The following is an 18,727-nucleotide window of genomic DNA, read 5'->3' as shown; positions in this document are numbered from 1 at the left end:
GAAGCTAGACAGTTATGCCTTTGTGGACAAGTGGGTGATTTTTTTATTTTGGTGTACTACTTAGTGCCTCCTGATTTCTGGGATTTTCCTGAAGGAAGTCTGGCCCAGTAAAACCTGATCTGACTTTGTTCTTTTCATGTTCTTAAGAAAAAGTGTATATTCAGGATTGTGTAACGTGGCTAGTTATGCCTTTAACTGACTTCTTCTGAAGCATGCACTCGTACTTTGTCACCTTAAAATGTTGTGGGATAAGGGGTTCTAGTAAAAATAGTAATAATTATACTATGGAAAAATAAAGTTAGCCCACCTCATATAGGGTTCTTGCCTGAGGCAGAAGATTTTCACCTGCAAAATAACCCTATTTTGAATAAAATAACAATATGGCTCTTTTTGGAATGTTTTCAAAAATGGAGCTGCTGTAGTTGACAGTAGGGAGAAAAACCAGTTTTATGTTGTAAAAAAAAAGCTGCTGTTCTTATTTAGAAACCATGGGAGTTAAAAATGTATACGAAGCAGAACTTTAAATCATTACAATTATCATTTCTTCCAATATAAACTAATTGTGGCAACAAAATACTGTGTACTGTACATTTATTATAGTTCCAGGTATGTGACCAAAAATGTTTTGAACGGACAGCCCTATTTCGGGAATACTCTAGTTCTGAGTTTCCTGGACTAAGCAGGGGGTTGGGCTGGATGGCCTTGAAGACCCCCCTCCCTATTCCCAGGTGTGATTCCATGGATCTTTATAACCAGCTCTGGCTATATAAAAACAGAGGTTCTTTCTGTCTGTGTTTTTGGAGGGTGTGTGTCAGAATTTGAAGGATTTTTGTTCTCCCATTTGACATATTTATAAATTAAAGATATGGGTTTTTTGTATTAAGTATTTTATTAACTTTTGTTTCTGTAGTGGATAAAGCATGTTGATGAACAAGGTCGGCCATACTACTACAATGCAGATGGATCCCGGTCAGAATGGGCACTGCCAAAAGTGAGTAACCAAAGGAAAACAATGTTTCCAACTTCGAACAAAAGCTGTATCTTGCTGCAATTCATCCCAAAACACATGATTTTTTATATCTCTGGAATAGGTGGTGTTGTGTACTCTGCTATTTGGCAATCCTCTTGAAACCTATTTTGCAAAAAACCAAAAATCCTCTTGTGCCTGCCCCAGAACTTAGGCACACCCACATTCAATAAGAATACCCCCAGGCTTAGTGGGAACCCCAGATTTTTTAGATTCCCCCCCATAAAAATGTATTACTCCCCCCCTTTTTTCAGGTCCACTGAGGATTGAACATGTCCGCTGATTAACAAACATTAAGTTAGTTGAGAAAGAAAACCAGAAGGGAGGGTGAAAATGGAACTGACGGGAAGTGGTGAGTGAGCTGGAAGATGGGGCTGAAGCAGCCTAGGAGATTTCCAGGCTCTGCTGATCAGCTGGCAGGAGAGGCTATAGCTGAGAGAGAATGCAACGAACACAAGAACACAAATGGGGCGAGGAGGAGAGTGGGAGGTAGACAGTTGTATCTTGGCATCTGTTCCTTGGCTGCATTTCCCTTCATTCCTTTCCTCTCTTTCCCCCTCCAAGAGATTGTGAAAGAAGATTGAGAAAGTGTCAGTTAGAGGCAATAATTTCAATGTCTGGGTGGGTCACTTCCTAGTTGCTAATGCACATGGTGGTTTGCAAATTGCCTGTTAGGAAGGGCAGTTGCTGGGAGAGTGTAGTTCATGACTGCCCTGCAGTGTAGTTAACTGAATACAGTACTGCAAATTAGTCTCTGATTGGCTTGTAAGAGTCCTGTAGTTTTGTCTAGAGCAGGCATCCCCAAACTTCGGCCCTCCAGATGTTTTGGACTACAGTTCCCATCTTCCCTGACCACTGGTCCTGTTAGCTAGGGATCATGGGAGTTGTAGGCCAAAACATCTGGAGGGCCGCAGTTTGGGGATGCCTGGTCTAGAGGCATTCCAGTTTGAGCTGATGCTGTGACAGCAACTTACAACAACCCTGCGGTATTTCACCATTGCTTTTATACCTGTGTTGGAGATTCAGCTGAGAGTAGTATACAACAAGTCTGCAATGCCTGTTATTGGAGAGGGGTGGTTGTACTCTGAACTTTGGGCAGCTGTGCAATGTAGTCCACTGTTAATACTGCAGGTCAAAGCTGTGCATTGGCTGGCCAGGCCAAATTCAGCACTCATATGCATGTGGAAGCCACATGCTCTACTGATGTGCATGCGCACTGGTTGAACATCAGTTATTGATGCGTTTTAAAACGTCACATGAAATAAGATCCAAGTTAGAACAGGGAGTTTTGGCTTTGATGCTAACTTTTTTTTCAACCCTTTCAGCTGCACCCTTAGGTGAAACGAATACACTGTAACATTTTGTTGAGGAGATCCAGTTATCACTGTAATCTCTCTCCCCCCCCCCCAAACATAAGTGGACACACACCTTGAAATAAGGCCATTGACTCTGTAAAGAGCTGCTTTTCAGCAAAACCTTAAGCAAAGGGAACAGTCATATGGTATCCCATACAGTAAGCTGTATTAAAATATAGGAATTGGCAAATGTGCTTATGGATTCATTGAGATGTTGGGAGAATTGTGTTTCCTTTGCCTCTGTGATCCTAGAGGCTGACTTCTTCTTAAATGAAGTTAAAAGATTTTGAACTAACTTCAGAGCATGCATTCTGTCTTCTCACATTTTCCCAGTATATTGATGCATCCATAATTACAGTGCAGGAAAGTCTGTTTTAGAAGAACATTGTGGGGATGTGAGAACGTTGATTTGAAGAACATTGCGTGGCAAAGCTGTTCCAAATTTAAGAAAAGGCATGAGAGACATCTCTGAGAGACAAAAGAATGCAGGAGACAATTGAAAACTTTAGGCTTTATATTTGACATCAATGTGCATAGCAGTTTGCAGGGCCAGGCCTTTCCATTGGAAGCCTTGTACAGTGTAGACCCAAGTTCTAGGCCAGATAATTTTCTTCAGCCCTATAATTGCAGAACAGTCACATCTTATTTTTAGAAGATGAGCTTGAGATTTTGGTGTGTTTTACTGATAAAGTGTATTGAGGATACAATTTGGTTCAATTTTGATATGATTGTATAGTTTTATCATTAGCTATGGCAGGAAAAGGCTGGAATTTCAGGCATGTAAGCATAGTTGGTCATAAGTCAAACCATTTTGTTAAATATCTGGTTTTGGAGAAAGGGGCAAAATGTATCTTTTGTAGAAGAACACTTTAAGTTATTTAGTTACACTCCATTCCTAGGTACTGTATCTCCTATAATTCAGAACTGTTTATATTCAGACATGGAACTAAACCATGCTCCTCCAGTCCATTTTCTAGGTCCATATCCCAGTCTTTTACCTCTTCTTGAAATGCATATTTTGTTCATTGGTTTTGATTCTGTCCAAAATGCTGATTAGAGCTTTGGAAATAAATGTGTGTCACTCTGGGAAGCTTACCCTGGGCTGCCTAACAGCAGACACAATGCAACAGGTTCAACCTCAGTGTTGGCCAAAGAGCTCTTCATTTCTGAAAAGCATATTGGTCATTTTTGTGCAGAGCCTCCCTGTATTGTGATGAAATATTGTCATGCTACTGCACTTCAGACTACTAGGATCGATGCCACTTGTTGCAAATCTATAGGGGCTGATTTTCTTTTACAAACTGCTCTCTCTCGGTGTGTTTTTTAAGTGACATAGGACTGGATTTTTCTCCTAACGATACTGGCAGATCTTAATTTGGATAATTTTTCTGACATTTGTGGTGCTCCTCTTAATGCCTATAGCTTCCTTGAATTCAGTACTAGGTTTGGGGAATTGAAAATACTTCATCAGGCTCTACAACTAACTCACTGAGGTATGATACACATAAGCTAGATATCTCTGTCTTCCCTGTCGTGTCCCTTCACCTTATCCTAGACAAGGCAGACTTGGAGAGGAATAAGGAACAAACCAAGTCCTTTGTTTCTAGCCTGAGGTGAGAGCCAGAAGGAATGCTCAGAATGCAACGTAGCTGCCAACTTTAGTCTGCAACCAAATGTACTGGATCAATTAATGCAAGAAAAACACTTAAGTGATTTGATTGGGGAAGGGGTGGAAATCAGTTGTGCCACATATATCTAGGATTGTTATGCATTTCCCCCTCATGCTAATTTACAGACAGCCTTGACTATTTTTATCTGCTTATTAATAACAGAGAGGAATGCTAGGGAAGGTTCCGGGAATATCAGTACAGTCACATTCTGTGCTATCTGCATTGGAATGAGAACACTTCTAATGTTAATTCTGATACTTTGTATTTGTTTGTCACCAGTGGATTTGGGAATGAATTTGGAAAATTAAGAGTCAAGGAATAGCAGAAAAATCTTCATGCACCTTGGTAGAAATGTTGGAACAGCAATATTATTCTAAATGGAAGTGCCGTGTAATATTTTAGATTTAGTAAACAAATTTCTATCATAGTGATACCTCAAGAACAGGCACCCCCAAACTTCATCCCTCCAGATGTTTTGGACTACAATTCCCATCATCTCTAACCACTGGCCCTGTTAGCTAGGGATCATGGGAGTTGTAGGCCAAAACATCTGGAGGGCCGCAGTTTGGGGATGCCTGCTTTAGACACTGAATATCTCCACATATTTTAGTACATGACAGCACATTAACCTAGGATTCATTTTAAGAAAAATTCAGGGTACTGAAAACTCTGATCATGGATGAATAGCAGGGCCACAGTTTAGGGATGCCTGCTCAAGAACAATACTCTGGAGGGAAAAGGGTTTATAGAGGGGCTTGGCTTGTACCACAAAGGGTTTATAGAGGGGCTTGGCTTGTACCTATGATACCAGCCTAATGGAATTGGACTAAAATGCCTCTGAATAGACTGGAAAATAATCTGTAAACCATGGTATAAACTTTTTCTGCTGTATAAAATCTTAACTGCCACTCCTGTCTTTTACGGTTTGTTGCGTCAGGAAAGCCTGCTGTAGAAGGAGCCTTCCTACCTTTGTAAAACTGTACTCCAAAACATACGAGTTGCAAAGTTATCCAATCCAAATATTGCCTACTTGGACCAATGTAATTAAGCCCAGTATGACACTAGTGTCTTTCCGTAGGGCCTTACTACAGATTTGATTAATTGATTGGGTAAGTATTGCATGGGCAGGAGGCATCTTTTGTGTGTACTGTAGGCTCATGTACGGTCTACCTTCTGCAGCCATTCACAGCAGTGGGAGAGGATTAGCTGAGGGGGGAAATGGAGGGAAATTCAAACCCCACCTACTGCAGACAGGTGAGTCACGGGTGCGGGTGCTTACCCCATGATTTATGGAAAGCCAAAAACAGAGACATCTGTAAAATAATAGCCCTCTCCCTTGCATTTCTTAATCTGGCTACTTTATCAGAAAACTAGAGAATAAAAATAGGCTTCACCTTTCTTATTCACCTTCCTACAAACAACAACATAGCACATGACTCCCCAAGAGAAATTCCATTTTTTAATTTTGACAAAGATAGCTATTCCATAACGTGTGTGTGCATCTTTCCTCACATGACTGGTCCTGTTTCCTGCACTCCACTCCCCCACCCCAACTCCTTAACCAAAAGTTTTGAGGCATGAATAACAGTGTAAGTGGCATTGCATGGGTTGAATTAATTCACAGAATGTTACGACCCATTTCAGCATGATTTGGAATCCATACGGACACATGGGGTATCTCTTACCGCATAAGCAAATGGATTGTAACTGGCAAAGCAAGACTAGTAATACTACTGTGTCAGTTCATAGTAAACATATACTGCTTCATACATAGCCTCAGCAATCCTTAAAACAGTCCTGTAAAATTTTTTCTTTAAAATACTGTTCCCACATTTCAGATTGAAGGCTGGAATTGAGAGATGGTGACTTGCTTAAGACCATCTAGTGAATTCATGGCTCTACACCTTCTGTGTTGATGCCTCACTGGGATTTTGTATTTGAAATACTTCTTGACAGTCAAACCTTCTCATCTGCATCCATCCTGTCAGTTGCCACTCTCTAGCACATGGCAATGTTCCCTTAAGAGTGGCAGCGCCATCTTAGTGCCTCCATCCCTTCGAGTTTGGCACCTGTTCAGATAGGATTTGCACATCTTGACAAAATATATTTTTAGTCTTCATGTTACCTTCCTTAGTATTCTACATTATGTATTATTTTAGGGTGTGTGCTGTTGAAGTAACAAGGTTTTTTTAATAAATAAAACAAAAAGCTCAGCTGTCCCGGTTTTACTGCTTCTCAAAGCAGACACATTGTATATTATAAAAACCCATAAGCAGGCATGCTCTGTCTGTGTAGAGATAGCACTTGACCATTAAACCGAAGACTTAAGGCAGTCTTCACTTCTGATCACTACAAATGAGGACAAAACTGGCATAGTTAGAAACACGGGATTACTCTGGCAATTTCACCCATCCAAATAGAAGTTGACAATGAAACTATACTTTTAAAATGGGCAGAAAACTCCACCGTACATTGAACAGAGAAGAGCTTTAAAAATATACATTGGTGCCTGGCTAGATGAATTTAATTCATTCCACGGGTCTTTTCTTATAACGAAAAATTCGTCTAGCGAATCCCATAGGAATGCATTGAATTTTTTTAAATTTTTTTTTGCCCATAGGAACGCATTAATGGAATTTCAGTGCATTCCTATGGGAAACCTGCAATTGAGAAGATGAAGGTTTCCAAAGAGCTCTCATTTAGTTCTGGGATTCCCTCTGGTTTCTTTTCCAGTTGCTTTCTTTTTGTGAAGGTGAAATGCTCAGCATGTGGCAGCTGTAGTGTAACCCCTCGCCCTCCCAAAGTAACCAGGCTGTATGAGTAGTCTGGATATATTCTGGGATGTGGTCTCTGAAACTTTATGTGTCTGTCGTGTTCATGAGGTTGAGAGGAATAGGTATCTCTCTTTCTCTTCTGTGTTGTTTCATCCTTTCATAATGTTAATGGGTTGGATCTCAAGTTCGCGTAAGTGGAAATTCACTCACATGATGCTGCTGCTCCTGTGTGAAGAGGGGAGAATGAAGGAATGTTTGCTGATTTTTCCTGTTTTGGAGCATTGTGGGACCTTCCAGAACTATCTTCCAACCCAGACTATTTCAGTGTAGTCAATAGTGGTACTTCTCTAGAGATTTTTCAGAAAATTATTTAAGTGAGAGAACTGTAAATTATATGCAGTTTTACTTAGAAAGGATGCTTTAGGAAAAACATGAGTGATTTTTGCAGTAGTGTTGCTGGGTATTAATAAAATATTTTGCCTGAAGTTATGCCACAGGGGAGAGTCCTCCAATCAAAGAAATCAAGAGAAGAAATGGTTGAGAGTGAAAACGAAGTTAAAATTCATATAACTCTGAGAGGGCATTTTCATTTGTGGCACTTAAACTATGGAATAGCATTTTCCTCCTCCCTGAATAGCTTAGTCCCCCCTATGCCTGCTTCAATTTTTTGTTGTTGTTATTATCTTCATCCAAAGATCACAGGACTGTTCACAACATGAAAGTACAAAATGAGAACACAAATTACATAATAAAACAAAAACAAACCAATAACTCTCCTCCCTCCAACACATTTTAAAGGACATAGAATGTTAATTAGCCAAAGAGAAAGAGAAACATTCCACAAATAGGGAGCCACTGCAGAAAAGGCACATTCTCGTGTTGCCACCCTCTGGTCCTCTCTTAGAGGAGGAACAGAAAGATGATGATCATCACAGGCTCTTGATTATTTAAACAGGCCCTTAAAACCATTTTATTATGATAGCATTTTTAAAAAGTCAGAGCCCATGATTATATGGATTTTAGTTTGCTGTCTCTCGACATTATTAATATCATTTTTACACTCTTTGTTTTGCTGTTAGGATCATTATAATGTATACATATTTTTATTTTATAAGAAACGTTGTGTATATCTTATCATAAAATGGTGTGATATAATTGCCTAACTTAATAAACGTAATACTTTCCAGTAACATGCAAGTTAACATAGAAAACCTCAATTGGTTCTAATTTCTCTACTGTGCATGTTAAAAATAAATAAATACTGATTGTTCTCCGGCCAAATATGGGAGTGTTTTCAGCATTTACAGCCTGCGTTGAATTTCCCTGTACTGATTTAATGGCAAAGAAACCTCCCTTCACAATTCAGAATTCTGTTTATATAGCATTCTAATACGGATTTGAGTTTTCCCATGTGTGTGGTTGTGTATTAAAAATAACAACATCCCCACACAAGAGAGAGGGTCAGCAGGCTTGGGCTATGCATGTGTGTGCCCTGGAGGTTTGCAAAATACATGCAGACACACAAAATCTGAAAGGAAAACTCCAAGGGAACAAAACCCCTAAGGGAGAAAGTGGCTTATGAATGCCCGGGAGCATAGTTCACATTTAATATTGCAGTTCAGACTCTTAAGAGCACTGATTCTCAAACTTTTTTTCCCTGGGTCACACTTTCAGAATAAAAATTTGCTCATAGCACACCAAATTTTTTATTGATAAATACATTGGAAAACAAAAAGTAACAACTCCCAGCAGTGCTTGATTTTGAAAAAGCTATTTATCCATATTCTGCAAATTACGGTAAAAGATTATTTTTATATAGTACTAATACTATGCTTCTTCCTCTTCTTTCTTTGGCAATTACTCGTAGCCAAGTATGATGGTCTTCCATGTTTTAAAACATGGTTTTAGAAGTGAGTCCGTAAGTGACTGTGGACGCCAATTCTGGATCCACATGTCCTTCTAGTGGCGATATTCCAGGCAGGAGTTGATCATGGTGAGGGTATGTCCTCTTAGCGCATTTTCCCCTTTCATCCTCAGTTTGAGCATCTTCTAAACCCATGACACCTTTGGTAAAGGCTGTTCTCCAATTAAAGTGCTTGCAGGACAGTGTTTCCCAGTTGCTCTGCTATACAGTAAATAGGTACCACTATAGTGGGAAGGTAAACGGCGTTTCCGTGTGCTGCTCTGGTTCACCAGAAACTGCTTTGTCATGCTGGCCACATGACCTGGAAGCTGTACGCCGGCTCCCTTGGCCAATAATGCAAGATGAGTGCCGCAACCCCAGAGTCGGTCACGGCTGGACCTAATGGTCAGGGGTCCCTTTACCTTTACCTTTTTATATACAAGGGGTGTGCAACTTAGTCACCCGTTAAGGGCTGTATCTGAAATTTATATTAGCTAAAGGACTGCATCATGCATGCTTAAAAGGCATTGAATGAATGTAATTGTACATAAGTGAATAGCAGGTGCCTCCCACAGGAGAAACTGCACTACTTGCTGCTACTTAAGCTACTACCTTCAAATATGAAAAGCTGCCAGGCCTTGATGTAGACATAGCAATTGCAAAAGTTGGTTGACTGGCTTCCTTGCTTCCAGTTTTTCATTTTTTAACTATCAGGCTAAGTTTTCTATGTAGCTATTTCCCTTCCTGTAAAGTTGCTTCCTTTAAAATTAAACTTGTGTACATGAAGACTTGAATAAAGTCCATAATGGGTGGGATACACAAGGGCCTCATGTGTCTCCATCCCTGGTTCTGCATGGCTCCATCCCTGGCATGCCTTGACACAGTGCTTCGGGTTTAGATTCCCTTTGGCATGCATTATGAATACCTTTTGCTGTATATTCAGGTAGCTGGTTGGAAATCCTTCATATCTTGATGCGAGTGGGGCCATTACACTCCTTGAGAAAAGGAGCTGTGCCATACTTGAGTCAGTCATAAGCTGGACTTGCAGGGTTCTGTTCAGAGCCCTTATTCAGTAGAACAATTTCAGGACTAAAAGCTGTGGCATGCGGCAATGCCCCAGGCCCCTAGGCAAACTCCAGCTGACTATTTCAGAGGAAAGAGATGACGCATGGCGGGAAGTGCAGCCTTTCTCTTTGCAGGTTTGTATATGTGAAAGCAGCTAAGAGTGGATTGCATGTGCCTCACCTGCCTTTGTTTCAGTACAATACATTTACAGTGTATGGATTTCCTTCTGCTTCCTTTTTTAATAGTTTAATGCTTCGCCACAGCAGCAAAGGGAGATAGTTAAAAGCAGGAGTCTGGACAGGAGGCTACAGGAACCAATAGTTTTAACAAAATGGAGGCACAGCTCGATTGTGTTGGACACTAATGACAAGGTAGGAATGCCCTAAAGAACATACTGCAGTCTGATCTGTTGCCATGTATTATTTATTATGTATATATTTTTGATTTTACTGTGCACTAAAAAAGAAAAGAAAAACACTGGTGCAAAATGGTTAGGTTGATCCCTCTAAGTTACATACAGTGCAATCCTATAAGTAGTCTACTCAGAAGTAAGTTGCACTGATTACTCCCAGATAAGTGGGTGTAGGGCTGCAGTCTTAGCCTAATTGGGTTTTCAGAAAAATAATTATTATACCGTACGTTTGCTTGCTTTCTTACATTAATGTAGATTGTTTACTTTGTTAGATTCAGAAACACAATTTATTTCAAATGTGCTCTTATTAAAGCAAACTTTGCTATGATAGGCTGTCAGGGCCGGCTCTACATAGACCCCCGGTGGCAAGGAGGGCGCCGCGCGGAAACCAATTGCGCGCTGCAAGGGCGGGGCGGGCGGCGGAGCGATCTCCGCCCCTCAGCACCAGGGCGCGCGATCTGCTCAAGACGGCCCTGTAGGCTGTACTTGTTTCTCCTAAAGAAGTCAGTGGTACAAACCTGCCTTGATAATGGAGTTGTCAGCTTTTGGAATTGGGCCCCTATCTTGGCTGTCTTCCCAGCAGCAGTTTTAATGTCTTGCCCTGAGCTCAGTGGCCTGATTTTTTTCCGTCATGCAAAGTCATAGTTAAGCAGGAAAGAGGCTCAAGTGAGCCTCAGGTTCATGTAGTTGTCCCTTCCCTCTGCTCTCCCTGTGTGACCAGGAATAGTAGTTCAGCACTGTTTATTTGCAATTTCCCCAAATCTTGTCTCATTGTATGCAGCCCTGGCTTATGATTTAATAATCAAGTCTGGGCAGCTTCAAAACAAAGCCAATTTTGGACCATGAGTTATGAAATTGGCTTGTTAAATTAACCTGTTAAGTATACGCCATGATACTTGGTTTGCCTGCAGTGGCAAGCCAATATTCATTGAAAATAAAAGTAAACACAATCTACCTCCTGGCCATATGGAAGGAGAGGGGAGGGGCAAGGTTTTCTCAGGCTAATTCTACCTTGTGCATGATGCACTAAACCATGGTTTGGTGTGATGTAGAACCATGGCCACCAACTACAACATTTTTATTTGGTTATACAACATTTATATGCTGCTTTCGTATCTTAAAAAAACACCTCAAGGCACAGTGTATGTAAGATAAAGATTACAAACAATAAAAAAAGAAATTTCGGACAAAGCAACGGGAGCAAGCATGACCAAACAGTAAAGCAACAAGCACCAATGCAAAGCAGCAGATCTCGCCCTTCCCTCTGGTTCTGCAGCTCTATGAAAAAGTATGTTTTGGAACTGTCTCCTGAAACTGAAGTAGTGAAGAGGCCAGATACATTTCTCCAGGGAGGGGGTTGCATAATGTGGAACCCACTAACGAGAGACAATTGTGTTACAGTCTCCCACAGTACCACTACTGCACATGTGTGAGAGAGTGTAAGTGGTGCAAAGTCTCCAGAGATGGCCATTGGGCAGAATAATTTGGGAACAGGAGGCCCTTGAGAAATCCTAGCAGTAGACAATAAGGGCATCAAAGCTCAGACGGCAAGAGTCTTTTGGGGTGTGGCCTCCTGTTTGTGCTCTCTCCAGTGAGGCCTGCTTGGCACTGGCATAAACAACTCTCCTCTTCTTCCAGGCATTTGTCTGTTCTGTTGGGTGTTTAAATTGGTTTGCTTTGTTGTAGTTATGCTATGTGTCTCTATTGAGGGTTTGGGCAGTGGTATTGCTTTTAGAATTGTATCGGGAAAATGCATTTTTTGCTGCTATCTATCCCTATACTGTATGTTTTTATACTGTAAGTTTCCTCAAGACAATTTTTAGTAGAAGGAATCTAAGAAACAGAATATGCAATAATGACAACCATATTTTCTGGTGGATGATATACTCAGATGAATCTGGCCAAAGATGGCAAGGGGTTTAAAAAGAAAAGAAATTGGCAACAAAATGTTGCAGCCTGGAGATCACATGTTCACAGCCATGCCCCCCCTTTCTTTCAACTGGTTTTCCATTGTACCCCTGACCCTAAGTCAAGTTAGCATTCTGTGGTTAGTGACTGCACAAGGGCTGTTCTTGGGCTCCTTCTCTCAGGGTTTTCCCACCGGGCTTCTTGAACATTTCTGCCCTGTCTTCTGATGAGCTTCTGTTTGTGTGGGTGGTACCATTTTGGCTATGTAAGCGTTGGTGCTTATGTCTTAAAAGCAGAAATACAGGGAATTGCTTTTTAATGCCCAAGTTTACAAATCTTTTCAGTACTAAAGAAACTGAACAAGAGTTTTGGATGGAGATAGTATGAATTTAAGGAACCTTTAACCTGTCCTCAAGCATAAAGAGAATTTCTCCTAGTAACATAGTTGCCAACAACACAGGAAAATAAACTTCACTACAAAGCAATTCTTTCTGTATCAGCTATCCCTGCAGGAATTGTATTCTGCTTTTTAACAAAGAATTATCATTGGCCTGCCTTCGGGAAACATGTCCCCAATTTCTTTCTAACCTCCTTAATATTTCAAGTTAGCAAATTTTTTGGGTGTGTGTGTGTGGAATGCATAATTCAAAAGCTTGACACTCTCCAAGGATGCAAATCAGTTCTGATTAGATGACATTGGAATATACATTATTTTATAATGTTCAAGATAACAGAATCTATGAAGCAATAATGATATATTAAAATAGTTCTTGTATTTTTACAGTTGCCAACTAATTCTTCTGAACCTCTCTTGCCTAATCCTGCATATTTGTTCTCAACACACCATGAGCAAGTTAGTATCTGACATATGATTTATGTATAGATAGTATTGGTAGATAATTGAATGTGCAAGAAAAAAAACTGTACTAGAACAATTAATGAAAGGAATGACTGTTTTAATTTGAACATAATTCATTGTCATTCTAGTATCTCAGTATCAGACAGTTATGTACAAATTCTGTAAAGCTTAAGGAGATTCTACTTTATTTCTGTGTTATAAATATTTCAATACATCTTTATTCCTTAGGATTCTCCGGTTGCTTCAAAGACCGCTTTTCCTGAGAATGAGTATTCTCCTTCCTCACCAAAGCATCAAGCCACAGTCAGTATAAATATTGTCATACACCGATTGTTGAGCTCACTAGTCTGAGGCAAATCCATGGTTGTTAATGTATGCCGAACATTGTTACACTTCACATGGTGGATCACTCTGTGTCAGGAAAGAGATTGAAGCCTCTTCTTGTGTTGGGTCTTCTCAATGTAATCAACTTCAGCAGCTTCTAGAGCAGTATTTAGAAGATGCATATATTCTGTTGACTTGTAAGTTATATAGGATTTAGTCATGTCCCCAGCATTGTTCAGCCAGGCAGCTTCATAAGAACACTGTGTGCAAATAGATCAGCCGAAAATGGAGGTAGTGGTGTTATCCAGTCCTTCTTAAAGGAGGCATTTTGTCCCTTTTAAAAGCAGCCTTGTTGGCCCCTCATAACATCAATAAACACAATCCTGCTTTTCCATATTGCAGTCACTGGCAATCTACTTTTTATCCTGTGACCCAGTTAGATAACATCAGTCACTAGCAGTTCCTTACACCTTGATAGGGAAGTCTGCCTGATACTTTTGAGATCTGTGTTACATAGGAAGAGTGTATATTTTGTCTCACAAATAAATGTGCACAGCTGAGTTCTTGGTTAAAGTTGATTCCTCAAATTATGGAACTTTTTATAATCTTTCACAAAATGGGAAGTGACAACTGACATGGAAATTTATTCTAATCTTAGAATTTGTGATGCGGAAAAACCATACGATTTAAAATAATCTTAAAACAGAACTGAGTGCAATATTTTTTAAAACTACTGCTTTGAAACTACCAAGTCATGCAGGTTTTTGTAGAAACTCTCTGCAGCCTTACGTTAAAGCCTGAGAAGTTGCTGTTTCCTCTAGCCCTCTGCCACTTTTATTTCATGTATGTGATAGAATAATATCAAGTAATCTTTTATCCTTCATCAGTATACTTCCACAATGTGCTGGTTCTGATACAAAGCACATTTTTTTTACTCCTTTATGCTGGTGCTAGGGTCTCATTCTGTTGCCGGCAGTAGGATGGTGGTGGTGGACAGGCTAAGAGAAATATACTCCTGGTACTTTCGGGCTCAAATATGGTGGCAGTGGTTAGGATTGAGCCCATCTTCAGTAAACAGTTTTGAAATGGTTAGAACCACTTGCTCTTTAACCACATGAAGGAATGTGCTTTCACAGTTTGCAGTACTGTCAGAGTTGTGAAATAATTCCTTGTTTTATAGATAAGAATCTCATTTTACCCTGTATTCCTGTCCCACCCTGTTTTCCTTTTGTTAAAAATATAAATATGAAAGTGGAAGGAAAAAAAAGAATTTAGTCATCTTACCTCTGAGTAGACACATACAGTATAGGATTGTGCTGTTAATGTTAAGTTCAAGGGACCACGTCTCTGCAGTTCAAGTATCAGCTATTTAGCTCTTCTTGAAAGTAGTTGTGGAAGGAAAGAGATTATTTCTAATTTAAAGGAATAACGAGCTGCTTTTAAAACTGATTTTCCGTTTGTTCTCTTCCCCAGGACCAAGAGAAGTATGGCTTATTAAATGTGACAAAAATTACAGAAAATGGGAAAAAAGTTCGGCAAGTATCTCCAAAACACTTCTAAGTTTTGACATTTAGGTATTTTAAATTTGGTCAGGCAAACATTCAATCATCAAAGCAATGTAAGGTTGCAAGTGGGTTACTTGTCAGCATATTTATATGCAAAGAAACCCTGTTTCAGTGAAACTTAAAGGAACTGATCAGCATTTTAAAGCCTGAAGCCACATTCATCACAAGGAACATGGTTAGGAAAGCAATTTTAAGTTTCTTTTGTCAGTATTACTTAAGTTTTCTGGAAGTGAGATAAATACTACATTTTTGCAATGTTATTTGTTGAAGCCAATCTGTAGTGCCTCTCTTTGCAACTGTTAGGGTTCTAGACTGAGCATTTTAATGCAAGAGAATAAATAGAATAAGCCTGGCTGCATATTGCACATATAACACACAAACGTGATATAGTGTGTGCTGTAAGTTTGAGCTACTGCGACTTACTTAGGCCCATGCTGGGGGGTGGGGACAGCTGGGCACACTGGCCCCAGGCTTTGGAGGGCTAAGCTGGCCAGGGGCCCCTCCCAGGAACCAGCTGCTTTTTTGAGTTTATAGCTTTATTCCCACCCCAGGCCTCAGACAAGCTCTGCACAGGCCTGCTGTGACTAGTTAGTCTCAAAATAAAGGGTTGCTTTTATGTAGCATTCCTGTTTCGGTGATTTCAGCAGGCCAAATCGGCCTTTTGTCAATAACAGATATACTTGCAGACACAGTAATACAAATGGTCATTTGTCAAGTACCACTGGGCAGTCTGTTATTTGATCCATGTCCTTGACTGTGTACAAATGCCTACCTCTCCTACAGAAAAAACTGGATGTCATCATGGGCTGTATTGCAAGGTCCCTCGTTATTGTTTACCAAGACTCAAGGAAGTGGAACTAGCTGGGTAAGTACTGGGAAGTTACTGTATTTTCATATTCCTCCCCCTCATGTCTACTGTTAATGCAACCATGTGGAGATACCGTGTATTAATTCGGTACTGTACAAGCGATTGCAGGGTGGGTGTTAAAACAAGACCAGCTCCACCTAGTGGAGAAGCTTTGTTCTGTATGAAGTGGCCTACAGCTGTGGCACAAAGAAGTGACCCATTTAAACTGATGTAATTCAAAATGGGGCTTTGTATGCACTCCCAAGCCATCTGAAATGCTCAGATTTCCCAATGTTGGTTAAGAGAAAACAAAACTTGTCCAGGCCACTAAACGTCGATAGCCAACAGGGCCATGGTGGAGACGAGTGTTGCCGTGGGAATTTAGAAGTATAATACAGGCAACTCCCAATTCATGCAGGGGTTATGTTCCAAGGCACCACGTGTTTGTGTGAAATTGTGTGTATTTGAAACACCATTGAAAAAGCCTGCAAATCGCTGCTCCACTCCATTTTGTGACTTTTTGGGTAACTTCCGAGTTCGGTGTGATGTACATGTGTCTGGTTGCGCATGTATTGGACACGCCGAAAATGGTCATTGCCTGTATGGGCAGGTTGTATAATGTCTGGGGCATGGAAGCCCTCTAAAAACAAATTGGCAATGTTTGTTTTTCCCTCCAGAAGTTTGGGGTCAACCAATCCAAGCCAGAGTTCACAGTGGATCTCAGGGGTGCATTTGTCGACTGGGCTTCTAAGGAGAAATCTAGCAAGAAGAATGTGATTGAGGTGACTGTTTTTGCCTAACTTTATTTTGGGTACTTAACATGACCATAGAAAAAATGGGTAATGAGTTGAGCATTTTACAAAAAAATTTTTTACGACAAACCTTTAGAAATCTTATAACTTGGAATTGTGAATATTTAAGTGGCATCTAAATGTCTTAAACTGTCGGGTTTTCTTAGAATAGATAGGGTATAATATAGTAATTGACCTAGCAATCGGGTATTTGGGAGCAACACATAAAATATGTACTTTCATTCTAATGCCCAGATTTCTTTTATTTTAAAGCTGAAAACACGGCAAGGAACAGAATTATTAATACAGTCGGATAATGACATTTCTGTAAATGAATGGTTTAAAGTTCTTAATTTTGCTATCAGTAACCAGGTATGTACTTAGATTATAAACCTTAATCTGCAAACCCTCTCCTCACCACAATTCCATTTCTGCCTCTTGCTTGACCATTTGATGAATACTTCACCTTGAAACAACTAACTAAACCACAATATAGGACCAAAGCAGCACTTGCTCTGGAATTTTGAGACACATCAGTGGATGAAGATTGTTTTTAGAATGTTTTTAATGATTTGTTTCCCGCCCTGGGCTCCTTTGGGATGAAGGGTGGGAAAACAGAATAAGATGATAATAAAAACAAGCTAGTGATATCATCGTCTTTAATATGGCCAATAGAGGAAAAATCATTGCCTCAAATAACCACAGAATATATTTTTCAAAAACTAAAAAGATATTCTTGTAGTTCTAATTGAGGGTTGTGTCCAATTAATGTTTAATGTACCTAAATTAGCCAATAATTTTAATGGGTTTACTCTGAGTAAAGTTTAGTTGACTGCAAACCACAATAAGAATATAATTTATAGATAAAAATATGTTCAAATGTTGAGATCCAAAAAGGAACATTATCTAGTTCATGGTTTATGCGTGGAATAGGAGCGTGCGTGCGTACATATTACATATTACACCGGTGTTGCATCTTTGTCATACTTTGTACAAACAATTTGCTCGCAGCAGTGCAAATTCTGCTTGCAAAAGTGATTTACAGATGCCATGTGGATAGGGAGTCCATTGGAGTCCATTGTTTCATTGTGAAATGAAAATCATTTTATCAGTTTCATTAAATCATGTGTTAGCAATTTTGAAATCGTCCTAATGGTGTTATATGAAGGATGTCACACTTTAAAAAAATAAAGAAGAGCTGTTAAACTTGGTAGCAACAAATACATTGAATCCTTTTCTTATTCTCAATAGACAGTAGAGTCTGATGAGCCATTTGATGATGAGTTGCCAGATTCTCCTGGGGTGGAAAAACAGGACAAAGAGAAGGACCATAAAGACTCCAAAAAACTTCGTTGTAAGTTTAAATTCAGAGTAAATGCCTATGCTTCACTTCACCCCTCCACCTACCTCCAGCAGTAATACCACCACTGGCCACTTTTCTGCCTGCTGTTTGGTCAGGGGCATCACCAGCAGGGCTGGGCAGAAGATTTTTCTGTCTCAACTACGCCAACTCCATGGCAGATTGGATTGCATTATAAATCAGTCACATGAGTTGGCTTTGGGGCAGAGCACAGCTCTGAGTTGAGCAAGTGAAGAGAAGAATAAATATTTGCCATAAATATTTGGAACTTGCCTAGTGGCTGCTCTTATAGTTGATATTCAGACTTGATATTATGTTGCAATTTCTTCTTCTGAGGATTTCACCTTCAGCACAGGCTGTGTTTTATAAATTAGGACAAAATAGCTTAAAACACACCAGTTTTTTTATATGCAGCTTGCTTGTTTTTCATTTGCAGCAATAAAATTATCTGGCAGCATTGATGCGTCAGAACAGAAAAAGACCAAAACGAAACTGAAGAAATTTTTAACCCGCAGACCCACATTGCAAGCAGTCCGTGAAAAAGGCTATATCAAGGGTAAGCTTTTTGTTTTCAATATTTGTAATAACCCTTGGCTAGCAGACTGTTAACATCAGTTTCTTACATCTGAGTAGGATAGCTATTTCCTCAGGGAATAGTAGTGAGCTTGGTTGCTTGCAACATTAATGTTTTAAATCCTAGATAGCTGCACACTGAAGATCCGTGTTCAGACTAAATTCCAAAGAATTTTTCAAGATAAAAATAAACACTATAGTCTTCCCAGTGAAGATTCTTTGTAATCTCTCTGTCCACCCAGAAGAAAACATTAAGCATCAAGTTCAGCACAAGCATGCTTTCCGTTTTTTTAG

The 18,727-nt window shown here is 39.8% G+C and overlaps 1 protein-coding gene across 8 annotated transcripts in view; it reads left to right on the top strand.

The window, feature by feature from the left end:
• ARHGAP12 (Rho GTPase activating protein 12) overlaps positions 1-18,727 on the top strand; it is a 92,084-nt gene that overhangs the window by 64,331 nt on the left and 9,026 nt on the right. For 4 of the 8 annotated variants that reach the window (XM_060280882.1, XM_035128858.2, XM_035128854.2 and 1 more), the window contains 10 exons: positions 911-991; positions 10,040-10,165; positions 12,899-12,967; positions 13,202-13,276; positions 14,771-14,832; positions 15,646-15,727; positions 16,387-16,491; positions 16,774-16,872; positions 17,752-17,854; positions 18,297-18,416. In XM_060280882.1, coding sequence (XP_060136865.1) covers positions 911-991; positions 10,040-10,165; positions 12,899-12,967; positions 13,202-13,276; positions 14,771-14,832; positions 15,646-15,727; positions 16,387-16,491; positions 16,774-16,872; positions 17,752-17,854; positions 18,297-18,416 — 922 coding nt within the window. The remainder of the gene's footprint in view (positions 1-910; positions 992-10,039; positions 10,166-12,898; positions 12,968-13,201; positions 13,277-14,770; positions 14,833-15,645; positions 15,728-16,386; positions 16,492-16,773; positions 16,873-17,751; positions 17,855-18,296; positions 18,417-18,727) is intronic. The other 4 variants (XM_035128862.2, XM_035128855.2, XM_035128859.2 and 1 more) reach the window with 2 other exon arrangements.

The sequence above is a fragment of the Zootoca vivipara genome, chromosome 12, assembly GCF_963506605.1.
Source record: "Zootoca vivipara chromosome 12, rZooViv1.1, whole genome shotgun sequence".
Classification (NCBI taxonomy): domain Eukaryota; kingdom Metazoa; phylum Chordata; class Lepidosauria; order Squamata; family Lacertidae; genus Zootoca; species Zootoca vivipara.
Note: the sequence above shows the minus strand (reverse complement) of the source record. Positions and strands in the feature narration are given on the sequence as shown.